Source organism: Catharus ustulatus, chromosome 34 (assembly GCF_009819885.2).
Source record: "Catharus ustulatus isolate bCatUst1 chromosome 34, bCatUst1.pri.v2, whole genome shotgun sequence".
NCBI lineage: Eukaryota > Metazoa > Chordata > Aves > Passeriformes > Turdidae > Catharus > Catharus ustulatus.
Window position 1 is genome coordinate 271,609 of NC_046254.1, and position 20,090 is coordinate 291,698.

General features: G+C 64.1%; 1 protein-coding gene across 1 annotated transcript; it reads right to left on the reverse strand.

Moving 5' to 3' along the window:
- Positions 1-649: 649 nt before the first annotated feature.
- Positions 650-19,598, reverse strand: LOC117009597 (myotonin-protein kinase-like; the record flags this gene model as incomplete). The annotated part of the gene is made up of 15 exons (XM_042780107.1): positions 19,464-19,598; positions 15,930-16,021; positions 15,741-15,824; positions 13,621-13,716; positions 11,735-11,883; positions 10,089-10,182; positions 9,063-9,263; positions 7,786-7,813; positions 7,472-7,692; positions 6,005-6,090; positions 4,722-5,004; positions 4,423-4,521; positions 2,246-2,466; positions 1,460-1,557; positions 650-693 (listed from the first exon to the last, which is right to left on the reverse strand). Coding segments are annotated over exons 3-15 (1,689 nt in total), but the record flags the coding sequence as incomplete, so codon positions are not given.
- Between the last annotated feature and the right edge of the window lie 492 nt (positions 19,599-20,090).

The following is a 20,090-nucleotide window of genomic DNA, read 5'->3' on the forward strand; positions in this document are numbered from 1 at the left end:
AGGTACCGGGACAGGGGGTGGCAGGGGGTGACAGGGGGTGACAGTGGCAGTGACAGGGGATGGCAGGGGGTGGCAGTAGGTGACAGGGGGTGACACGGTGACACAGTGACAGTGACAGTGACGCAGCCCCACGTACCCGGGCCCAGAGCAGCAGGTGCCGGGACAGGGGATGGCAGTAGGTGGCAGTAGGTGGCAGGGGGTGACAATGGCAGTGCCGGGGGATGGCAGGGGATGGCAGGGGATGGCACAGGTGACACGGTGACACAGTGACAGTGACGCAGCCCCACGTACCCGGGCCCAGAGCAGCAGGTGCCGGGACAGGGGGTGGCAGTGGCAGTACCGGGGGGTGACAGGGGATGGCAGTAGGTGGCAGTAGGTGACAGGGGATGGCACAGGTGACACAGTGACACGGTGACAGTGACAGTGACGCAGCCCCACGTACCCGGGCCCAGAGCAGCAGGTGCCGGGACAGGGGCAGCCCCAGGGGGGAGCGGAAAAGCCGGGGGGGCTGCGGAGAGAGCACAGAGCGTCAGCCCCCCCAAATCCCCCCAAAAAACCCCAAATCCCCCCAAAATCACCCCAAAAAAACCCCCCAAAAAAATAAAAAAACCCAAAAAAACCCCAAAATCCCCCCCCCAAAATCCCCCCTCACCTCCGCGGGGGGGGCCATGGGGGGGGGCTGCTCCGCGCCTCCTGCAAAGGAAATTTTGGGGAGGGGGGGGTGGGTCAGGGTGGGACCCCCCCCCAAATATCGGGGAACCCCTTTTGGGGTGTCCCCCCCCAGCCCCAAATTTGGGGAGGGGTCCTGTGTGTGTCCCCTCCCCCCCACAATGGAATTTTTGGGGTTTAAAAGGGGGGGGCGAGGTCCTGCCCACCCCCCCAAAAATATTTTGGGGAGGGGGCGAGCCCCCGTGGGGAGGAATTTGGGGGGGTCCTGGGGAATTTGGGCGGGGGGGTCTGGAGGGATTTGGGGGGTGGGGGGTCTCAGGGATTTGGGGACATTCCCACGATGTCCCCAGGATTTTTTTTGGGGGGGGGGGTGGTCCTTGCCTTGTGCCAGCCGTGGGGGGGTCACAGGGATTTGGGGACATTCCCAAGGGTGTCCCCAAGGATTTTTTGGGGAGGGGTCCTTGCTTTGTCCCAGGCCCGGGGGGGTCACGGGGGTTTGGGGACATTCCCACGATGTCCCCAAGGATTTTCTGGGGAGGGGTCTTGCCTTGGGGCGGGCCCGGGGGGGTCACAGGGATTGGGGACATTCCCAGGATGTCCCCAGGATTTTGGGGAGGGGTCCTTGCCTTGGGGAGGGGGCGGGGGGGTCACAGGGATTTGGGGACATTCCCAGGAGTGTCCCCAGGATTTTTGGGGAGGGGTCCTTGCCTTGGGGCGGGCCCGGGGGTGTCACAGGGATTTGGGGACATTCCCGGGGATGTCCCCAGGATTTTTGGGGAGGGGTCCTTGCCTTGGGGAGGGGGCGGGCCGGGCCCGGGGGGGTCACTCTGCAGCCGCCGCAGTTTCGCTTCCAGTTCCAGGTTGCGGCTCTCGGCCTCCTGCAGGCGCCTGGGGGAGGGGACAGTTGGGGACACCGCGGGGACAGCTGGGGACACCGCGGGGACAGCTGGGGACACCGCGGGGACACCCCCGGATCTCCTCAGCCCCCCCCTCGGTCCCCGTTCTCCCGCGCTGTGGCCGCGGTGTCATTGTCCCCACAGCAGCTGGGGACACCGGTGTCACCTCCCCGGTGGTGGCTCTCACCCTGGTGTCACCCCTGGTGTCACCTCCCGGTACCCAGTGCCACCCACGCCCGCTGCCCGCTGTCCCCCGCCGGTTCCGGTGTCCCCTCGTTGTCCCCTCCACCCTGTCCTCGTGTCCTACTCGGGTCCTGCTGTCCCCGCGGTGTCCCCCCTGTCCCCTCCCTGTCCCCGCTGTCCCCTCCCTGTCCCGCTGTCCCCTCCTGTCCCCGCTGTCCCCTCCCTGTCCCGCTGTCCCCGCTGTCCCCTCCTGTCCCTCCTGTCCCCGCTGTCCCCTCCCTGTCCCCTCCTGTCCCCGCTGTCCCCTCCCTGTCCCGCTGTCCCCGCTGTCCCCTCCTGTCCCTCCTGTCCCCGCTGTCCCCTCCCTGTCCCCTCCGTGTCCCCGCTGTCCCCTCCTGTCCCCGCTGTCCCCTCCCTGTCCCGCTGTCCCCGCTGTCCCCACGGTGTCCCCTCCCTGTCCCGCTGTCCCCGCTGTCCCCTCCTGTCCCCTCCCGTACCGGGCCAGCCCCTGTCCCGCCGCCCGCAGTTTCCCGAGCTCCCGCTCCAGCGCCTCCCGCCCGCGCCGCTCCTGGGCCAGCGCCTCCCGGAGCTCCGGGACCGACACCGGCACCGGGACCGGCTCCGGTACCGCCTCCGGGACCGGGACAGCGACCGGGACCTGCTCCGGGACCGGGACAGGCACCGGGACCGCCGGGACCGCCGGGATCGCCGCCGCCACCTGCGGGAACCGCGTCTGCCTGGAGATCCCCGGGATTCTGGATCACCCCGAACCGGGCACGGACCCCCGGGACCCCCCGAACCGGGCACGGATCCCCGGGACCCCCCGAACCGGGCACGGATCCCCGGGACCCCCCGAACCGGGCAGTGACCCCCGGGACCCCCAGGATCCTCCCAGACCGGGCAGTGACTCCCGGGATTCCCGATCCCCCCGGACCGGGCACTGACCCCCCGGAATTTCTCGAACCGGGCTCTGATCCCGATCCCCCCGAACCAGGCACGGACCCCCGGGACCCCCAGGATCCCCCCAGACCGGGCAGTGACTCCCGGGATCCGCCGAGCCGGACACGGATCCCCAAGATTCGGGATCCCCCCGCACCCGGCACGGAGCCACGGAATTTCCCCGAACCGGGCACTGAACCCCGAAATTTCCGGGATTTGGGATCCCCCCGAACCGGGCACGGATCCCCAAAATTCCCGGGATTCCCCGAACCGAGCACGGACCCACGGAATTCCCGGGATTCGGGATCCCCCCGAACCCGGCAATGAACTCTGAAATTCCCGAAATTCCCGGGATCCCCCCGAACCGGGCACTCAACCCCTGAATTCCAGGGATTCGGGATTCCCCGAACCGGGAACTGACCCTGGGAATTCCCGAAATTCTCGGAATTTCCGGGATCCCCCGAATCGGGAAACAGAACCCGGGAATTCCCGAAATTCCTGGGATCCTCCCGAATCGGGAACTGAACCCCGAAATTCCCGAAATTCCCGGGATCCCCCCCGAACCGGGCACTCAACCCCTGAATTCCAGGGATTTGGGATCCCCCCGAACTGGGCACTGAACCCCGAAATTCCGGGAATTCCCGGGATTCCCCGAACCGGGCACGGATCCCCCAAATTCCCGGGATTCGGGATCCTCCCGAAGCGGGAACTGAACCCCGAAATTCCAGGAATTCCCGGGATCCCCTCGAACCGGGAACTGAACCCCGGAATTCCCGGGATTCGGGATCCCCCCGAACCCGGCAATGAACTCTGAAATTCCCGAAATTCCCGGGATCCCCGGATTCGGGAACTGAACCCCGGAATTCCCGGGATCCCCCCGAACCGGGCAATGAATCTCGAAATTCCCGGAATTCCCGGGATCACCCGAACCGGGAACTGAACCCCGAAATTCCCGGGATTCCAGGAATTCCCGAAATTCTCGGGATCCCCCCGAACCGGGCACGGACTCCTGGAACTCCCGGGATTCCAGGAAATTCGGAATTACCCGAAATTTCTGGAATTCGGGATCACCCGAACCGGGCACTGAATCCTGGAATTCCCGGAATTCCCGAAATTCCCGGGATTCCCCAAAACCGGGATCTGAACCCCGAAATTCCCGGAATTCGGGACCCTCCCCCCAAAACGGAATCACCCTTTTTCCCCCCATCGGCACCGAAATTCCTGGAATTTCTGGAATTCCCGGGTTTTGGGACACCCCCTCCCCCAGCACCCACCGACCCCTCCCCAAATTCCGGGATCCCCCCTCCCCAAATTCCGGGATCCCCCTCCCCAAATTCCGGGATCCCCCTCCCCAAATTCCGGGATCCCCCCTCCCCAAATTCCAGGATTCTCCTCCCCAAATCCCGGGATCCCCCCTCCCCAAATTCCAGGATTCTCCTCCCCAAATCCCGCGCCCCCCCCTCCCCAAATTCCGGTTCCCCCCTCCCCAAATTCCGGGATCCCCCTCCCCAAATTCCGGTTCCCCCTCCCCAAATTCCGGGATCCCCCTCCCCAAATTCCGGTTCCCCTCTCCCCAAATTCCGGGATCCCCCTCCCCAAATTCCGGTTCCCCTCTCCCCAAATTCCGGTTCCCCCCCTTCCCCAAATTCCGGGATCCCCCTCCCCAAATTCCGGTTTCCTCCCTCCCCCAGCACTCCCCGACCCCTCCCCAAATTCCGGACCCCCCCTCACGTACCGGCGGTGCCCGGGGGGGCTCCGTGCCCGGGGGGGGAGGGGCGGTCCTGGGGGGCGCCCCCTTGGCCGGGGGGGGTCCCTTGGGGGCGGGGGGAGGGGCCTGGGGTGGGGGGGGCGATTTTTGGGGAGGGGGAGACCCTTGGGGTGCAGGGACCCCTTTTTGGGGAGGGGCTGCCGGTGGGGGAGGGGCTTTGGGTGGGGGAGGGGATTCTTGGGGGGGGGAGGGCGATTTTTGGGGGGCTGTTCCCGTGGGTGGGGGGGGGCCCTTTTTGGGGCGGGGGTCCCGTGGGTGGGGGGGGCCCTTTTTGGGGCGGGGGTCCCGTCAGTTCCGAGGTCCCCGTGGGTGGGGGGGGTTCCTTTTGAGGGGGGGGTCCCCGGGGGGGGCGTGGGGTGTCTCAGGGGTGGGGGAGGGGGCGTCCCCCTTCGGGGGGGGGTCCCCACGGCCAAGGGGGTGGCGGTGCCCGGGGGGGTCCCCGATTCGGGGGGGGTCCCCCACTCCCCCTCCAGCTCCATGGCCGTGTCCTGGTCCCACTCCTCATCCTCATCCTCATCCTCATCCTCATCCTCATCTTCCTCCTCATCCCTAAAACCCGCGGGGCGGCACAGGGGTGGGGGGGGGCACCTGGAGACCCCCTCCCCTTTTCCAGCTCCCTTGTGCCCCTCCTCCCCCCCATTCCCGCTGTACCCCCATTGTCCCCACCCACCCCCATTTCGCTCCTGGTGCCCCCCGGACCCCCCAGACACCCCCAGACACCCCCCAGCCCCCCCGGACCCTCCCCAGACCCCCCCAGACCTCCCCAGCCTCTCCCCAGACCTCCCTAGGCCCCCCCCCAGAAACCCCCAGACCCCCCCGAGACCCCCAGACCCCCTCAGAAACGCCCCAGACCCTCCCCAGACCCCCGTAAGCCCCCCCCAGAAACCCCCCAGACTCCCCCAGACCCCCCAGACCCTCCCCAGACACCCCCAGACCTCCCCAGACCTCCCCAGATCCACCCAGACCCCCCCAGACACCCCATGACCCTTCCAGACTCCCCCCCAGAAATCCCCCAGACCACCCCAGACCCTCCCCAGACCCCCCTAGACCCCCCCAAACCCACCCCAGACTCCCCCAGACACCCCTAGGCCCCCCCCAGACCCTCCCAGACCCCCCCAGACCCCTCAGAAACGCCCCAGACCCTCCCCAGACACCCTCCAGATACCCCCAGACCCCCCTCAGACACTCCCCAGACCCCTCCAGACCCCCCCAGAACCTCTCCAGACACCCTCCAGACCCCCACCGACCCTCTCCAGATCCCCCCCGGACCCCCGCAGACCCCCGCAGACCCCCCCAGACCCCCCCAGAACCCCCCCCAGGACCCCCCAGTACCCTCCAGACCCGCCCAGACCCCCCTCAGACACCCCCAGTCCCCCCAGATCCACCCAGAACCCCCCAGGCCCTCCCCAGACACCCCCAGCCCCCCCAGATCCACCCAGAACCTCTCCAGACCCCTCAGAAACCCCCCAGACCCCTCCAGCCCCCCTGCAGACCCCTCCAGACCCCCCCAGATCCCCTGCAGACCCCTCCCCAGCCCCCCCGCACTCACTCTGTGTCCCCCCGAGCGTACGAGTACCCCACGAACGGGAGGTGCAGCCCCAGCTCGGGGGGGTCCCCGGGCTCCCCCAGCAGCTCCTGGGGGGGGGGAACACGTTAAATATTGGGGAGGGGGACACACAAATTAAATATGGGAGGGGAACACGTTAAATATTGAGGGGGGGGACATTAAATATGGGGGACACGTTAAATATTGGGGAGGGGGACACAAATTAAATATGGGGGGGACACAAATTAAATATGGGGGGGGACACAAATGTGGGGGACACGTTAAATATTGGGGGAGGGGACACAAATTAAATGTGGGGGGAGCACGTTAAAAATTGGAGGGGCACGTTAAATATTGGGGGGGGACGTTAAAAATTGGGGGGGGGACACAGGGGAGGACACAAATTAAATAAATTAAATATTGGGGGGGGACACGTTAAATATTGGGGGGGGACACGGGAGGGGACACAAATTAAATATGGGGGGGACACGTTAAATATTAAATATGGGGGGACACCGGGGGGGGACACGTTAAATATTGGGGGGGGGCACAAATTAAATGTGGGGGGGGACACGTTAAATATGAGGGGGGACAAATTAAATATTGGGGGGGGGGCACCGGGGAGGGGACACGTTAAATATTGGGGGGAGAACACATTAAATATGGGGGGGGGGGACACGTTAAATGTTGGGGTGGGACATTAAATATGGGGGAGGACACCAGGGGGGACACAAATTAAATAAATTAAATATGGGGGGGGACACCGGGGGTGGGACACGTTAAATATTGGGGGGGGGGACACCAGGGGGGACACAAATTAAATATGGGGGGGGGCATTAAATATGGGGGACACACATTAAATATTGGGGGGGACAAATTAAATATTGGAGGGGGGACATTAAATATGGGTGGGACAATTAAATATAGGGGGGACAATTAAATATCCCAGGGTTATCCCAGAGTTGTCCCGGGTTTATCTCTGATCTGTCCCCGGTTTATCCCGGGTCTATCCCGGTTTAACCCCTCACCTGCTGGCTCAGACAATCGTCCAGCACGGGCTGTCCCTGCTCTATCCCGGATCTATCCCGGGTTTATCCCCGGTTTATCCCGGATCTATCCCATGACTATCCCGGTTCTATCCCGGGTTTATCCCGGTTTAACCCCTCACCTGCTGGCTCAGACAATCGTCCAGCACGGGCTGTCCCTGCTCTATCCCTGCTCTATCCCTGCTCTATCCCATGACTATCCTGGATCCATCCCATGACTATCCCGGGTTTATCCCTGATCTGTCCCAGGTTTATCCCGGGTTTATCCCGGTTTAACCCCTCACCTGCTGGCTCAGACAATCGTCCAGCACGGGCTGTCCCTGCTCTATCCCATGACTATCCCCGGTTTATCCCGGATCTATCCCATGACTATCCCGGGTTTATCCCGGTTCTATCCCGGGTTTATCCCGGTTTAACCCCTCACCTGCTGGCTCAGACAATCGTCCAGCACGTCGAAGTTGGAGGTGTCGGCGGCGCCGGCGGCGCTGGGCGCGAAGGGGGCGGGGCAGCGGCGGAGCGCGCGCCAGCGCATTCCCGCGAACAGCGGAAGGGCGCGGAAATCGCGCGCGCCCCCGCGGCCCAGGCGCGCGCCCGGCGCGCACAGCAGCCCCCGAACCAGAGCGCGCGCGGCCGCGGGGACCCCGCCCCCGGACACGCCCCCGGACACGCCCCCTTCGCTGGCCACGCCCCCTTCGCTGACCACGCCCCCCGCGCCTTCCTCGCCCTCCTCGGGGTCGGGGTCGTCCTCGGGCAGGTGGAGGTGGTCCTGGGGGGGGGGACCAGTACATCCCAGTATGTCCCAGTGTGATCCCAGTGTGGCCCAGTGTGATCCCAGTATATCCCAGTATGATCCCAGTGCGGCCCAGTGTGATCAGAGTATATCCCGGTATATACCAGTACGGCCCAATGTGATCCCAGTATATCCCAGTGTGATCCCAGTGTGATCCCAGTGCGGCCCAGTGCGGCCCAGTGTGACCCCAGTATATACCAGTATGATCCCAGCATGATCTCAGTGTGATCCCAGTATATCCCAGTATGATCTCAGTGTGATCCCAGTATATCCCAGTATGATCCCAGTATATCCCAGTATATCCCAGTGCATCCCAGTGCAGCCCAGTACATCCCAGTGCATCCCAGTGTGGCCCAGTGTGATCCCAGTATATCCCAGTGCATCCCAGTATATCCCAGTGCATCCTAGAGCATCCCAGTGTGATCCCAGTACATCTCAGTGTGATCCCAGTACATCCCCGTACATCCTAGTGTCCTCTGAGTAACCCCCAGTGTATCCCAGTAACCCACCAGTTCCTCCCAGTCCCTCCCAGTCCCCTCCCAGTCCCTCCCATTCCCCTCCCAGTAGTCCCCATCCCTCTCCCAGTCCCTCCCAGTCCCTCCCAGTTCCCTACATTCCCCTCCCAGTCCCTCCCAGTCCATCCCAGTCCATCCCACTCCCCTCCCAGTCCCCCCCAGTCCCTCCCAGTCCCTCCCAGTCCCTCCCAGTCCCTCCCAGTGCTCCCCAGTCCCTCCCAGTCCCTCCCAGTCCCTCCCATTCCCCTCCCAGTCCCCGCATCCTCTCCCAGTCCCCTCCCAGTCCCTCCCAGTCCCTCCCAGTCCCTCCCAGTCCCTCCCATTCCCCTCCCAGTCCCCGCATCCTCTCCCAGTCCCCTCCCAGTCCCTCCCAGTCCCTCCCAGTCCCTCCCAGTCCCTCCCAGTTCCCCCATTCCCCTCCCAGTCCCCCCCATTCCCCTCCCAGTCCCCTCCATTCCCCTCCCAATCCATTCCAGTCCCTCCCAGTCCCTCCCAGTTCCCCCCACTCCCCCCGCATTCCCCTCCCACCCCCTCCCAGTTCCCCCCATTCCTCTCCCAGTCCCCCCCAGTCCCTCCCAGTCCCCCCCCTCCCCCTCCCAGTCCCTCCCCAGTCCATCCCAGTCTCTTCCAATCCCTCCCAGTCCCTCCCAGTTCCCCAAATTCCCCCTCCCAGTCCCCCCCAGTCGCTCCCAGTTTGTCCCAGTGCCCACCTGGAAGTGCAGGATCTTGGCGTAGGTCTCGAGGACGCTGTCGGCGAAGAACGGGGGCCGCCCGTAGAACATCTCGTAGGCCAGGACCCCCAGCGCCCACCAGTCACACTCGGGGCCGTACGAGCGCGAGGGGTCCTCGACGGCCAGGAGCATCTCGGGGGACAGGTAATCGGGGGTGCCCACGGCCACCGAGGAGCGCACCTGGGGACAGGGGACATGGGGACATCACTGAGAGCATCTCGGGGGACAGGTAATCGGGGGTGCCCACGGCCACCGAGGAGCGCACCTGGGGACAGGGGACATGGGGACATCACTGAGAGCATCTCGGGGGACAGGTAATCGGGGGTGCCCACGGCCACCGCCGAGCGCACCTGGGGACAGGGGACATGGGGACATTGGGGACAGGGACATGGGGACAGGTAATCGGGGGTGCCCACGGCCACCGCCGAGCGCACCTGGGGACAGGGGACATGGGGACATCATGGGGACATTGGGGACAGGTAATCGGGGGTGCCCACGGCCACCGCCGAGCGCACCTGGGGACAGGGACATCATTGGGGACATTGGGGACACTGGGGACAGGTAATCGGGGGTGCCCACGGCCACCGCCGAGCGCACCTGGGGACAGTGGGGACATTGGGGTATTGGAGACACTGGGGACATTGGGGACATGGGGACAGGTAATCGGGGGTGCCCACGGCCACCGAGGAGCGCACCTGGGGACAGGGACATTGGGGACATGGGGACATCATTGGGGACATTGGGGACATCATTGGGGACATTGGGGACAGGTAATTGGGGGTGCCCACGGCCACCGCCGAGTGCACCTGGGGACAGGGACATTGGGGACATTGGGGACATTGGGGTATTGGAGACACTGGGGACACTGGGGACACTGGGGACATTTGGGCCAGGGGAATCCTCCAGGTGCTCATAGAGTTGAGCTCTGTGTCCCTCCCGTGTCCCCCCTCTGTCCCCCCCGGTGTCCCCCCCGGTGTCCCCCCCGTGTCCCCCAGTGTCACTCACGGTGCCATCCGGCCCCAGGCGCAGGCAGGACCCGAAGTCCCCAAGCCGGACGTGGCCCCAGCGGTCCAGCAGGATGTTGTCGGGTTTGATGTCCCTGGGGGGGGTGGCCTTTGTCACCTCTCCCTGTCACGGTCCCCAGACCCACCCCAGACACCCCCCAATGTCCCTCCATGTCCCTCAATGTCACCCCCAGTGTCACCATGTCCTGTGTGTCCCCATGTCCCCAATGTCCCCAACGTCCCCAGTGTCCCCATGTCCCCAGTGTCCCCAATGTCCCCAACGTCCCCAATGTCCCCAATGTCCCCACTGTCCCCACCTGTGCACGTATCCCAATCGATGAACGGAGTCGATGGCCATGTCCCCATGTCCCCATGATGTCCCCAATGTCCCCAATGTCCCCATGTCACACCTGTGCACGTATCCCAGTCGATGCACCGAGTCGATGGCCATGTCCCCATGTCCCCAATGTCCCCAATGTCCCCAATGTCACACCTGTGCACATATCCCAGCCGGTGCACCGAGTCGATGGCCATGTCCCCATGTCCCCAATGTCCCCATGTCCCCAATGTCCCCAATGTCCCCATGTCCCCACCTGTGCACATATCCCAGCCGGTGCACCGAGTCGATGGCCATGTCCCCAATGTCCCCAATGTCCCCAATGTCCCCACTGTCCCCATGTCCCCATGTCCCCAATGTCCCCACCTGTGTACATATCCCAGTCGATGAATGGAGTCGATGGCCATGTCCCCATGTCCCCATGTCCCCATGTCCCCATGTCCCCAATGTCCCCATGTCCCCAATGTCACACCTGTGCACATATCCCAGCCGGTGCACCGAGTCGATGGCCATGTCCCCATGTCCCCAATGTCCCCATGTCCCCAATGTCCCCATGTCCCCAATGTCCCCAATGTCCCCATGTCCCCAGTGTCCCCATGTCACACCTGTGCACGTATCCCAATCGATGCACAGAGTCGATGGCCATGTCCCCATGTCCCCAATGTCCCCAATGTCCCCAATGTCACACCTGTGCACGTATCCCAATCGATGCACAGAGTCGATGGCCATGTCCCCAATGTCCCCAATGTCCCCACCTGTGCACATATCCCAGTCGATAAACGGAGTCGACGGCCATGTCCCCAATGTCCCAGTGTCCCCAATGTCCCCAATGTCCCCACCTGTGTACATATCCCAGCCGATGCACAGAGTCGATGGCCATGTCCCCAGTGTCCCCATGTCCCCAATGTCCCCAATGTCCCCACCTGTGTACATATCCCAATCGATGCACCGAGTCGATGGCCATGTCCCCAATGTCCCCATGTCCCCAATGTCCCCATGTCCCCAATGTCCCCACCTGTGCACGTATCCCAGCCGGTGCACAGAGTCAATGGCCATGTCCCCATGTCCCCAATGTCCCCAATGTCCCCAATGTCACACCTGTGCACGTATCCCAGGCGGTGCACCGAGTCGATGGCCATGTCCCCAATGTCCCCAATGTCCCCAATGTCACACCTGTGTACATATCCCAATCGATGAACGGAGTCGATGGCCATGTCCCCAATGTCCCCAATGTCCCCATGTCCCCAATGTCCCCACTGTCCCCAATGTCCCCAATGTCCCCACTGTCCCCAATGTCCCCAATGTCACACCTGTGCACGTATCCCAGGCGGTGCACCGAGTCGATGGCCATCACCAGCTCGGCCAGGTAGAAGCGCGCCATGGCCAGCGGCAGCCGGTCCCCAAATTTGCTGAGCAGGGTCAGGAGGTCACCGCCGATGTAGTACTCCATCACCAGGTACTGAGGGGACATTGGGGACAGATTGGGGACATGGGGACACTGGGGACATGGGAACAGTGTAGTACTCCATCACCAGGTACTGAGGGGACATTGGGGACATTGGGGACATTGGGGACATGGGGATATGGGCACAGTGCAGTACTCCATCACCAGGTACTGAGGGGACATGGGGACATTGGGGACATTGGGACATGGGGACATGGGGACATGGGGACAGTGCAGTACTCCATCACCAGGTACTGAGGGGACATTGGGGACATTGAGGACATTGAGGGGACATGGGGACATTGCAGTACTCCATCACCAGGTACTGAGGGGACATTGGGGACATTGGGGACACTGAGGGGACATGGGGACAGTGCAGTACTCCATCACCAGGTACTGAGGGGACATGGGGACATGGGGACAGTGCAGTACTCCATCACCAGGTACTGAGGGGACATTGGGGACATGGGGACAGCTTAGGGACATGGGGACATTGGGGACATTGAGGGGACATGGGGACATGGGGACATGGGGACAGTGCAGTACTCCATCACCAGGTACTGAGGGGACATGGGGACATGGGGACATTGAGGGGACATGGGGACATTGAGGGGACATGGGACAGTGTAGTACTCCATCACCAGGTACTGTGGGGACATTGGGGACATTGAGGGGACATGGGGACAGCCTGGGGACATGGGACATGGGGACACTGGGGACATTGAGGGGACATTGGGGACATGGGGACATGGGCACAGTGCAGTACTCCATCACCAGGTACTGTGGGGACATGGGGACATTGGGGACATTGAGGGGACATTGGAGACATGGGGATATGGGGACATGGGGACAGTGCAGTACTCCATCACCAGGTACTGAGGGGACAGATTGGGGACATTGGGGACATGGGGACATTGAGGGGACATGGGGACAGCCTGGGGACATGGGGACATGGGGACAGTGTAGTACTCCATCACCAGGTACTGTGGGGACATTGGGGACAGACTGGGGACATGGGGACAGCTTAGGGACATGGGGACATTGGGGACATTGGACAGTGCAGTACTCCATCACCAGGTACTGTGGGGACAGATTGGGGACATTAAGGGGACATGAGGATGGCACAGGGACATGGGGATGGCATGGTTGAAGTGTCACCCTCTGAGGTGACACGGGGACACTGAGGTGATGAGAGGACACTGAAGTGACCCGAGGTGACACGGAGGTGACACACAGGTGGCCCAGTGACACGGAGGTGACCCTGGGTGACACTGAGGTGACCCAGGTGACGCTAAGATGACACTGTGGTGACCCGGGTGACACGGGGACACTGAGGTGACCCTGAGGTATCCCTGAGGTGTCCCCGCGGTGGCCTGGGTGACACTGAGGTGACACCAAGGTGACCCTGAGGTGACACAGAGGTGACACACAGGTGGCCCGGGTGACACAGAGGTTGACCCCGAGGTAATCTCGTGGTGGCCTGGTGACACTGAGGTGCCCCTGCGGTGCCCCCGGTGACACTGAGGTGACCCGAGGTGACACTGAGGTGGCCCGGGTGACACTGAGGTGGCCCAGGTTACACTGAGGTGACCCCGGGTGACCCCCGCGGTGACCCCGAGGTGACCCTGCAGTGGTCTGAGTGACACGGAGGTGACACTGAGGTGGCCCGGGTGACACGGTGGTGGCCGGGTGACCCCGCGGTGACCCCGGGTGACACTGAGGTGACCCCAGGTGACACGGGTGTCCCCTCACCAGGCACTGCGGGTCCTGGAAGGCGAAGTGCAGCCGCGTGATCCAGCGCCGGTCCCCGCGCGCCAGCACCTCCCGCTCCTCGCGGAAACACGACACCTGCGACAGCGACAGTGACAGTGACAACAGTGACAGTGACAGTGACAGCGGCACGGCTGGCACCCGGACACAGCGACAGTGACAGTGACAACAGTGACAGTGACAACAGTGACAGTGACAGTGACAGCGACAGTGACAGAGACAGTGACAGAGACAGTGACAGCGACAACAGTGACAGCGACAACAGTGACAGCGACAGCGACAGTGACAGTGACAACAGTGACAGTGACAGCGACAGAGACAGTGACAGAGACAGAGACAGTGACAGTGACAGTGACAGTGACAGCGACAGCGACAGTGACAACAGTGACAGCGACAACAGTGACAGCGACAGTGACAGCGACAGTGACAGTGACAACAGTGACAGTGACAACAGTGACAGTGACAACAGTGACAGTGACAGCGACAGTGACAACAGTGACGGCGACAGTGACAGCGACAGTGACAGTGACAGCGACAGCGACAGCGACAACAGTGACAGTGACAGTGACAGTGACAGCGACAGTGACAGCGACAGTGACAACAGTGACAGTGACAGCGACAGCGACAGAGACAGTGACAGTGACAGCGACAGTGACAGCGACAGTGACAGCGACAGCGACAACAGTGACAGCGACAGTGACAGTGACAGCGACAGTGACAGCGACAGTGACAGCGACAGCGACAGCGACAGCGACAACAGTGACAGCGACAGTGACAGCGACAGCGACAACAGTGACAGCGACAGTGACAGTGACAGCGACAGTGACAGCGACAGTGACAACAGAGACAGTGACAGTGACAGTGACAGAGACAGTGACAGTGACAGCGACAGTGACAGCGACAGTGACAGTGACAGTGACAGTGACAGCGACAGCGACAACAGTGACAGCGACAGTGACAGTGACAGCGACAGTGACAATGACAGTGACAGTGACAGTGACAGCGACAGTGACAACAGAGACAGTGACAGTGACAGAGACAGTGACAGTGACAGTGACAGCGACAGTGGCAGTGACAGCGACAGTGACACGGCACGGCTGGCACCCCGCGACAGCGACAGTGACAGCGACACGGCTGGCACCGGCGACAGCGACAGCGACAGTGACAGCGGCACGGCTGGCACCCGGCCACACCCACAGCGACAGCGACAGTGACAGCGACAGTGACAGCAACAGCGGCACGGCTGGCACCCCGCGACGGTGACAGCGCGGCACCGGCGACACCTGGCGACAGCGCGGCACCGCCGCGGCACCGCCACCCCCCTGGTGGCACTTCCTGGATGGTGCCATCCCCCTCCGAGTGTCCCCAAGTGTCCTCACACAACCCCCAAGTGTCCCCAGGTGTCCCCGAGTGTCCCTGACTGTCCTCACATGTCCCCCGACTGTCCCCGAGTTCCCTGGGTGTCCCCAAGTGTCCCCCGCGTGTCCCTGCATGTCTCTGTGTGTCCCCGACTGTCCCCACACACCCGCCGAGTGTCCCCAAGTGTCCCCTGACTGTCCCTGAGTGTTCCTGAGTGTCCATGAATGTCCCTGAGTGTCCCCAAGTGTCCCCTGATGTCCCTGAGTGTCCCTGAATGTCCCCAATGACCCCAGTGTCCCCAATGTCCCCAGTCCCCCTCCTGTCCCTCCTGTCCCCGCTGTCCCCAATGTCCCCAGTGTCCCCAGTGTCCCCTCTGTCCCCACTGTCCCCGCTGTCCCCAATCCCCCCAAATGTCCCCAATCCCCCCACTGTCCCCACTGTCTCCAATGTCCCTGCTGTTCCCGCTGTCCCAAATCCCCCCACTGTCCCCAATCCCCCCTCTGTCCCCAGTGTCCCCCCGCTGTCCCCTTTGTCCCCCCGCTGTCCCCGCTGTCCCATATGTCCCCAATCCCCCCAGTGTCCCCTCTGTCCCCAATGTCCCCAATCCCCCCTCTGTCCCCGCTGTCCCCAGTGTCCCCGCTGTCCCCAATCCTCCCTCTGTCCCCAATCCCCCCTCTGTCCCCAATCCCGGCAATGTCCCCAGTGTCCCCGCAGTGTCCCCCCTGTCCCCTCTGTCCCCGCACCTCTCCCCTCCGCAGCATGTCCCACTTGTTCATGATTTTCATGGCGTAGATCTGCCCGCTCTCCTTCATCCTCACCACGGCCACCTGCGCGACACCGGGGTGACCTCAGCGCCACCCGCGCTGTCCCCACAGGTGCCACCCTCGGTGCCACCCCCCGGTGTCCCCCGGGTGTCCCCCGGTGTCGCTGACCTCGCTGAAGGCGCCTCTCCCGATCACCTTCAGGATCTCGAAGTCTCCGCGCTGCAGCTGCAGCTCCTGGACCCGCGCGGCCACCGGCTCGGCTGGGGGGCGACCGAGGGGTCAGGGGTCACCGGGGGGTCAGGGGTCACCAGGAGAGGGGGGTCAGGGGTCACCGAAGGGGTGTGTGACCACCAAGGGGTCAGTGACCACCGGCTCGGCTGGGGGGCGACCGGGAGGGGTCAGGGGTCACCGAGGGGTCAGGGGTCACCGAGGGATCAGTGGTCAGTGAGAGGGGTCAGTGGTCACCGGGGGTCAGTGGCCACCGGGAGGGGTCAGTGGTCACCGGGGGGTCAGTGGCCACCGGGAGGGGTCAGTGGTCACCGGGAGCGGTCAGTGGTCACCGAGGGGTCAGTGGTCACCGGGAGGGGGCGTCAGTGGTCACTGGGAGGGGTCAGTGGTCACCGGGAGGAGTCAGTGACCACTGGGAGGGGTCAGTGGTCACCGGGAGGGGGGGGTCAGTGGTCACCGGGAGGGGTCAGTGGTCACCGGGGGGGTCAGTGACCACTGGGAGGGGTCAGTGGCCACCGGAAAGGGTCAGTGACCACTGAGAGGGGTCAGTGACCACCAGGAAGGGTCAGTGACCACCGGGAGGGGTTTTGGGGGAGAATCTCAGGGAATTTTGGGGTGGGGGTGCTGGACAAAAATCACAGGGAATTATTTTGGGAGGGGGGCTTGGAGGGAGAATCCCATTCAATATTTTGGGGAGGGGTCTGGATGGAGAACCCCACAAAATATTTTGGGATGGGGGCTCAAAGAGGGAATCCCGGGGGGTCTCGGAGATAAAATCCCAGAGAATATTTTGGGGAGGGGTCTCAGAGAGAAAATCCAGGGAATATTTTGGGCAGGATTGGACGGCGAATCCTAATTAATTTTTTTTTTGGGAGGGGTTTGAAGGGAGAATCCCATTGAATATTTTGGGGAGGGGGCTTGGAGGGAAAATCTCATTAAATATTTTGGGGAGGAGGCTCAGAGAGACAATCCAGCGAATTTTTTAATTTTTTGGGGAGGGTAGGATGGGGAATCCCAATGAATTTTTTTTTTGGGGCGGGGAGGTTTGAAGGGAAAATCCCAAATAATTATTTTGGGGAGGGGGTCTCAGAGAGAGAATCCAGGGAATATTTTGGACAGGATTGGATGACGAATCCTAATAAAATTTTTTTTTGGGGGGGGGTTTGAAGGGAGAATCCCATTGAATATTTTGGGGAGGGGGCTGAGAGGGAAAATCTCATTAAATATTTTGGGGAGGGGTCTCAGAGAGAGAATCCAGTGAATATTTTGGGCAGGGTTGGATGGGCAATCCCACTGAATTTTTTTTTGGGGGGGGGAGGTTTGGAGGAAAAATCCCAAATAATTATTGGGGGGGGGGGCGGGAAGTGAAGTGGGGAGGGGGAGGGGACAAGAGGGAGGGTTCCGGGGTGGGGGGTGACAATGCGGGGGGGTGTGACAATTCCGGGGGTGTGACAGTGCCGGGGGGAGGGGTGACAGTGCCAGGGGGGGTGACAATTCCGGGGGTGTGACAGTGAGGAGGGGGTGTGACACTGCCGGGGGGGGGTGTGACACTGCCGGAGGGGTGTGACAGTGCCAGGGGGATGTTGTGACACCCCGGGTGCCGCGGGGGGGGGTGGCCGCGCACCCTCAGCCCATTTATGGCCGCGCAGCGCTCGGAGCCCGCGGGGGGGGGGGGACACCCGGCCCCGCGTGCCCAGAAAAGGAGCGGAGCCACCGGGAACCCCCCCGCGCCCCCCCCGGGACCGACGGGCTGAGCGACCCCCACCCTGAGACCCCCGGGAACCCCCCCGGGCCCCCCCCGGGACCGACGGGCTGAGCGACCCCCACCCTGAGACCCCCGAGACTCCCCCCGGTACCGACGGGCCGAGCCCCCCCAATCTGAGACCCCCGGGACCAACGGGGGGAGCCCCCCCACTCTGAGACCCCCCGGACCCCCCCCGAGACCCCCGGGACCACCGTGGCCGAGCCCCCCCACTCTGAGACCCCAGACCCCAAAATAAAGAGACCCTGACATCGCAACCCCCCCAACGACCCCCAGGTTCGGTTCCCCCCCCCCCAAAATGACCCCCGGGGTTCGGGGGGGTCCCGCAGGTGTCGCCCCCCCCCCACCCGGACGGACCCCCCCGGTTCGGTACCGGTTTAGAGACCCCCCCCCCCACAGCAGGACCCCCGGTACCGGTTCTGCCCCGGACCCAGAACGGTCCCAGTTCCCCTCACCCCAAAAAAAACCCGGTCTGGGCCCGACCCCCCCGGTTCTGGAGCCCCCCCCCAGTCCCGAGCACCCCCGAACCCGGTTCCGAACCCTCCGGGCCCCGACAGCCCCCGGTTCTGGACCCCTCAATCCCGAACTTTCCGGTTCTGGACCCCTCAATCCCGAACTTCCCGGTCCCGGAACCCCCAATTCTGGATCTACCGGTCCCGGGACCCCCCAGTCCCGAACCTCCCGGTCCCGGACCCTTCAAAAATCCCGAACCTCCGGTCCCGGAACTCCTCAATCCCGAACCCCTGGTTCTGGAATCCCGGTCCCGGAACCCCCGGTCTCGGACACCCCCGGTCCCGGATCCCTCAATCCCGAACCTCCCGGTCCTGGAATTCCGGTACCGGACCCGCTGTCCCAGAACCCCCAATCCTGGACCCACCTGAACCCCCCCGGTCCCGGACCCCCAATCCCGGAACTTCCCGGTGCCGGATGCCCCAGAACCCAGAGGTTCCCTGGTCCCGAACCCCCCAGTCCCGGAACTTCCCGGTGCCGGAGCCCCCTCCCCAAATCCGGCTCCTCAATCCCGGAACCTCCCAATCCTGGACCCGGTTTCGGACCCCCCGAACCCGAACCCCCCCGTCCCATACCCGAACCGCCCCTCCCGGTCCCATCCCGGTTTCCCCCCAGTCCGAACCCCCGCCCGAACCGCCCCAAATCCGAATCCCCGGCCCGGTACCCCCCAGACAGAATCTCTCCAATCCGAACTCCTGTCCCGGTACCCCCCCAGCCCGAACCCCCGTTCCGGTGTCCCGGTCCCGGTACCCCCCCAGCCCGAACCCCGGTCCCGGCGCTCCCTCAGCCCGAACCCCCGTCCTGGTACCCCCCGTTCCGGTACCCCCCAGTCCGAACTCCTGTCCCGGTACCCCTCCAGCCCGAACCCCCGTTCCGGTACCCCCGTTCCGAACCCCCCAAGCCGAACCCGGTCCCGGTACCCCCGTCCCGGTACCCCCATTCCGAACCCCCCAACCCGAACCCCGGTCCCGGTACCGCCCCAACCCGAACCCCCCCAGCCCGAAACCTGGTCCCAGTACCCCCATTCCGAACCCCCCAACCCGAACCCCCCATCCCGGTACCCCCTTTCCGAACCCCCATCCCGAACCCCCCTTTCCGAACCCGGTCCCGGTACCCCCATTCCGAACCCCCTGTCCCGGTACCCCCGTTCCGAACCCCCCATTCCGAACCCCCATCCCGAACCCCCTCCCGTCCCTCCTCACCCCAGCTCAGAAACTCCCGGACGTGTTTGTCGCTGTCGCTGTCGCCGCCGCTGTCGCCGCCGCTGTCGCCGGTGTCGCCGGGGGGGTCCCGGTGGTTGAGGCGGTGCCGCAGCCCCCCCGCCAGCCCCAGCAGCAGGTCCAGGAGGGTCTCGAGCCCCAGCGCCCCCCGGCCCAGCGCCAGCGCCCGCAGCCGCTCCCGCCGCCCCGGGGGCGCCGCCATCGCCCGGCCCGGCCCGGCCCGCACCGGGGAGGCTCCAACGCCGCCGCCGCCGCCGCCGCCGCCCGGGCACCGGGGCCGGGCAAACCCGGGCACCTCCCCCCCGCGGGCCGGCCCCCGCCCCTCGGCACCGGGGGGAACGGAGAGGGGGGGGACGGAGGGAACGGAGGGGTGGGGGGTGGGGAAGGGGGGGGGGAAAGTCGGTGCGGGACACCGGGACCGGGACACCGGGACTGGGACCGGAACCCTCAAACTGGGACTGGGACACCGGGACCGGGACACCGGGACCGGGACACCGGGAGTGGGACACCGGGACCGGAACCCAAAAAACCGGGATTGGGACACCAGGACAGCCAAACTGGGACCGGAACTCTCAAACTGGGACCGGGACACCGGGACTGGGACAGCCA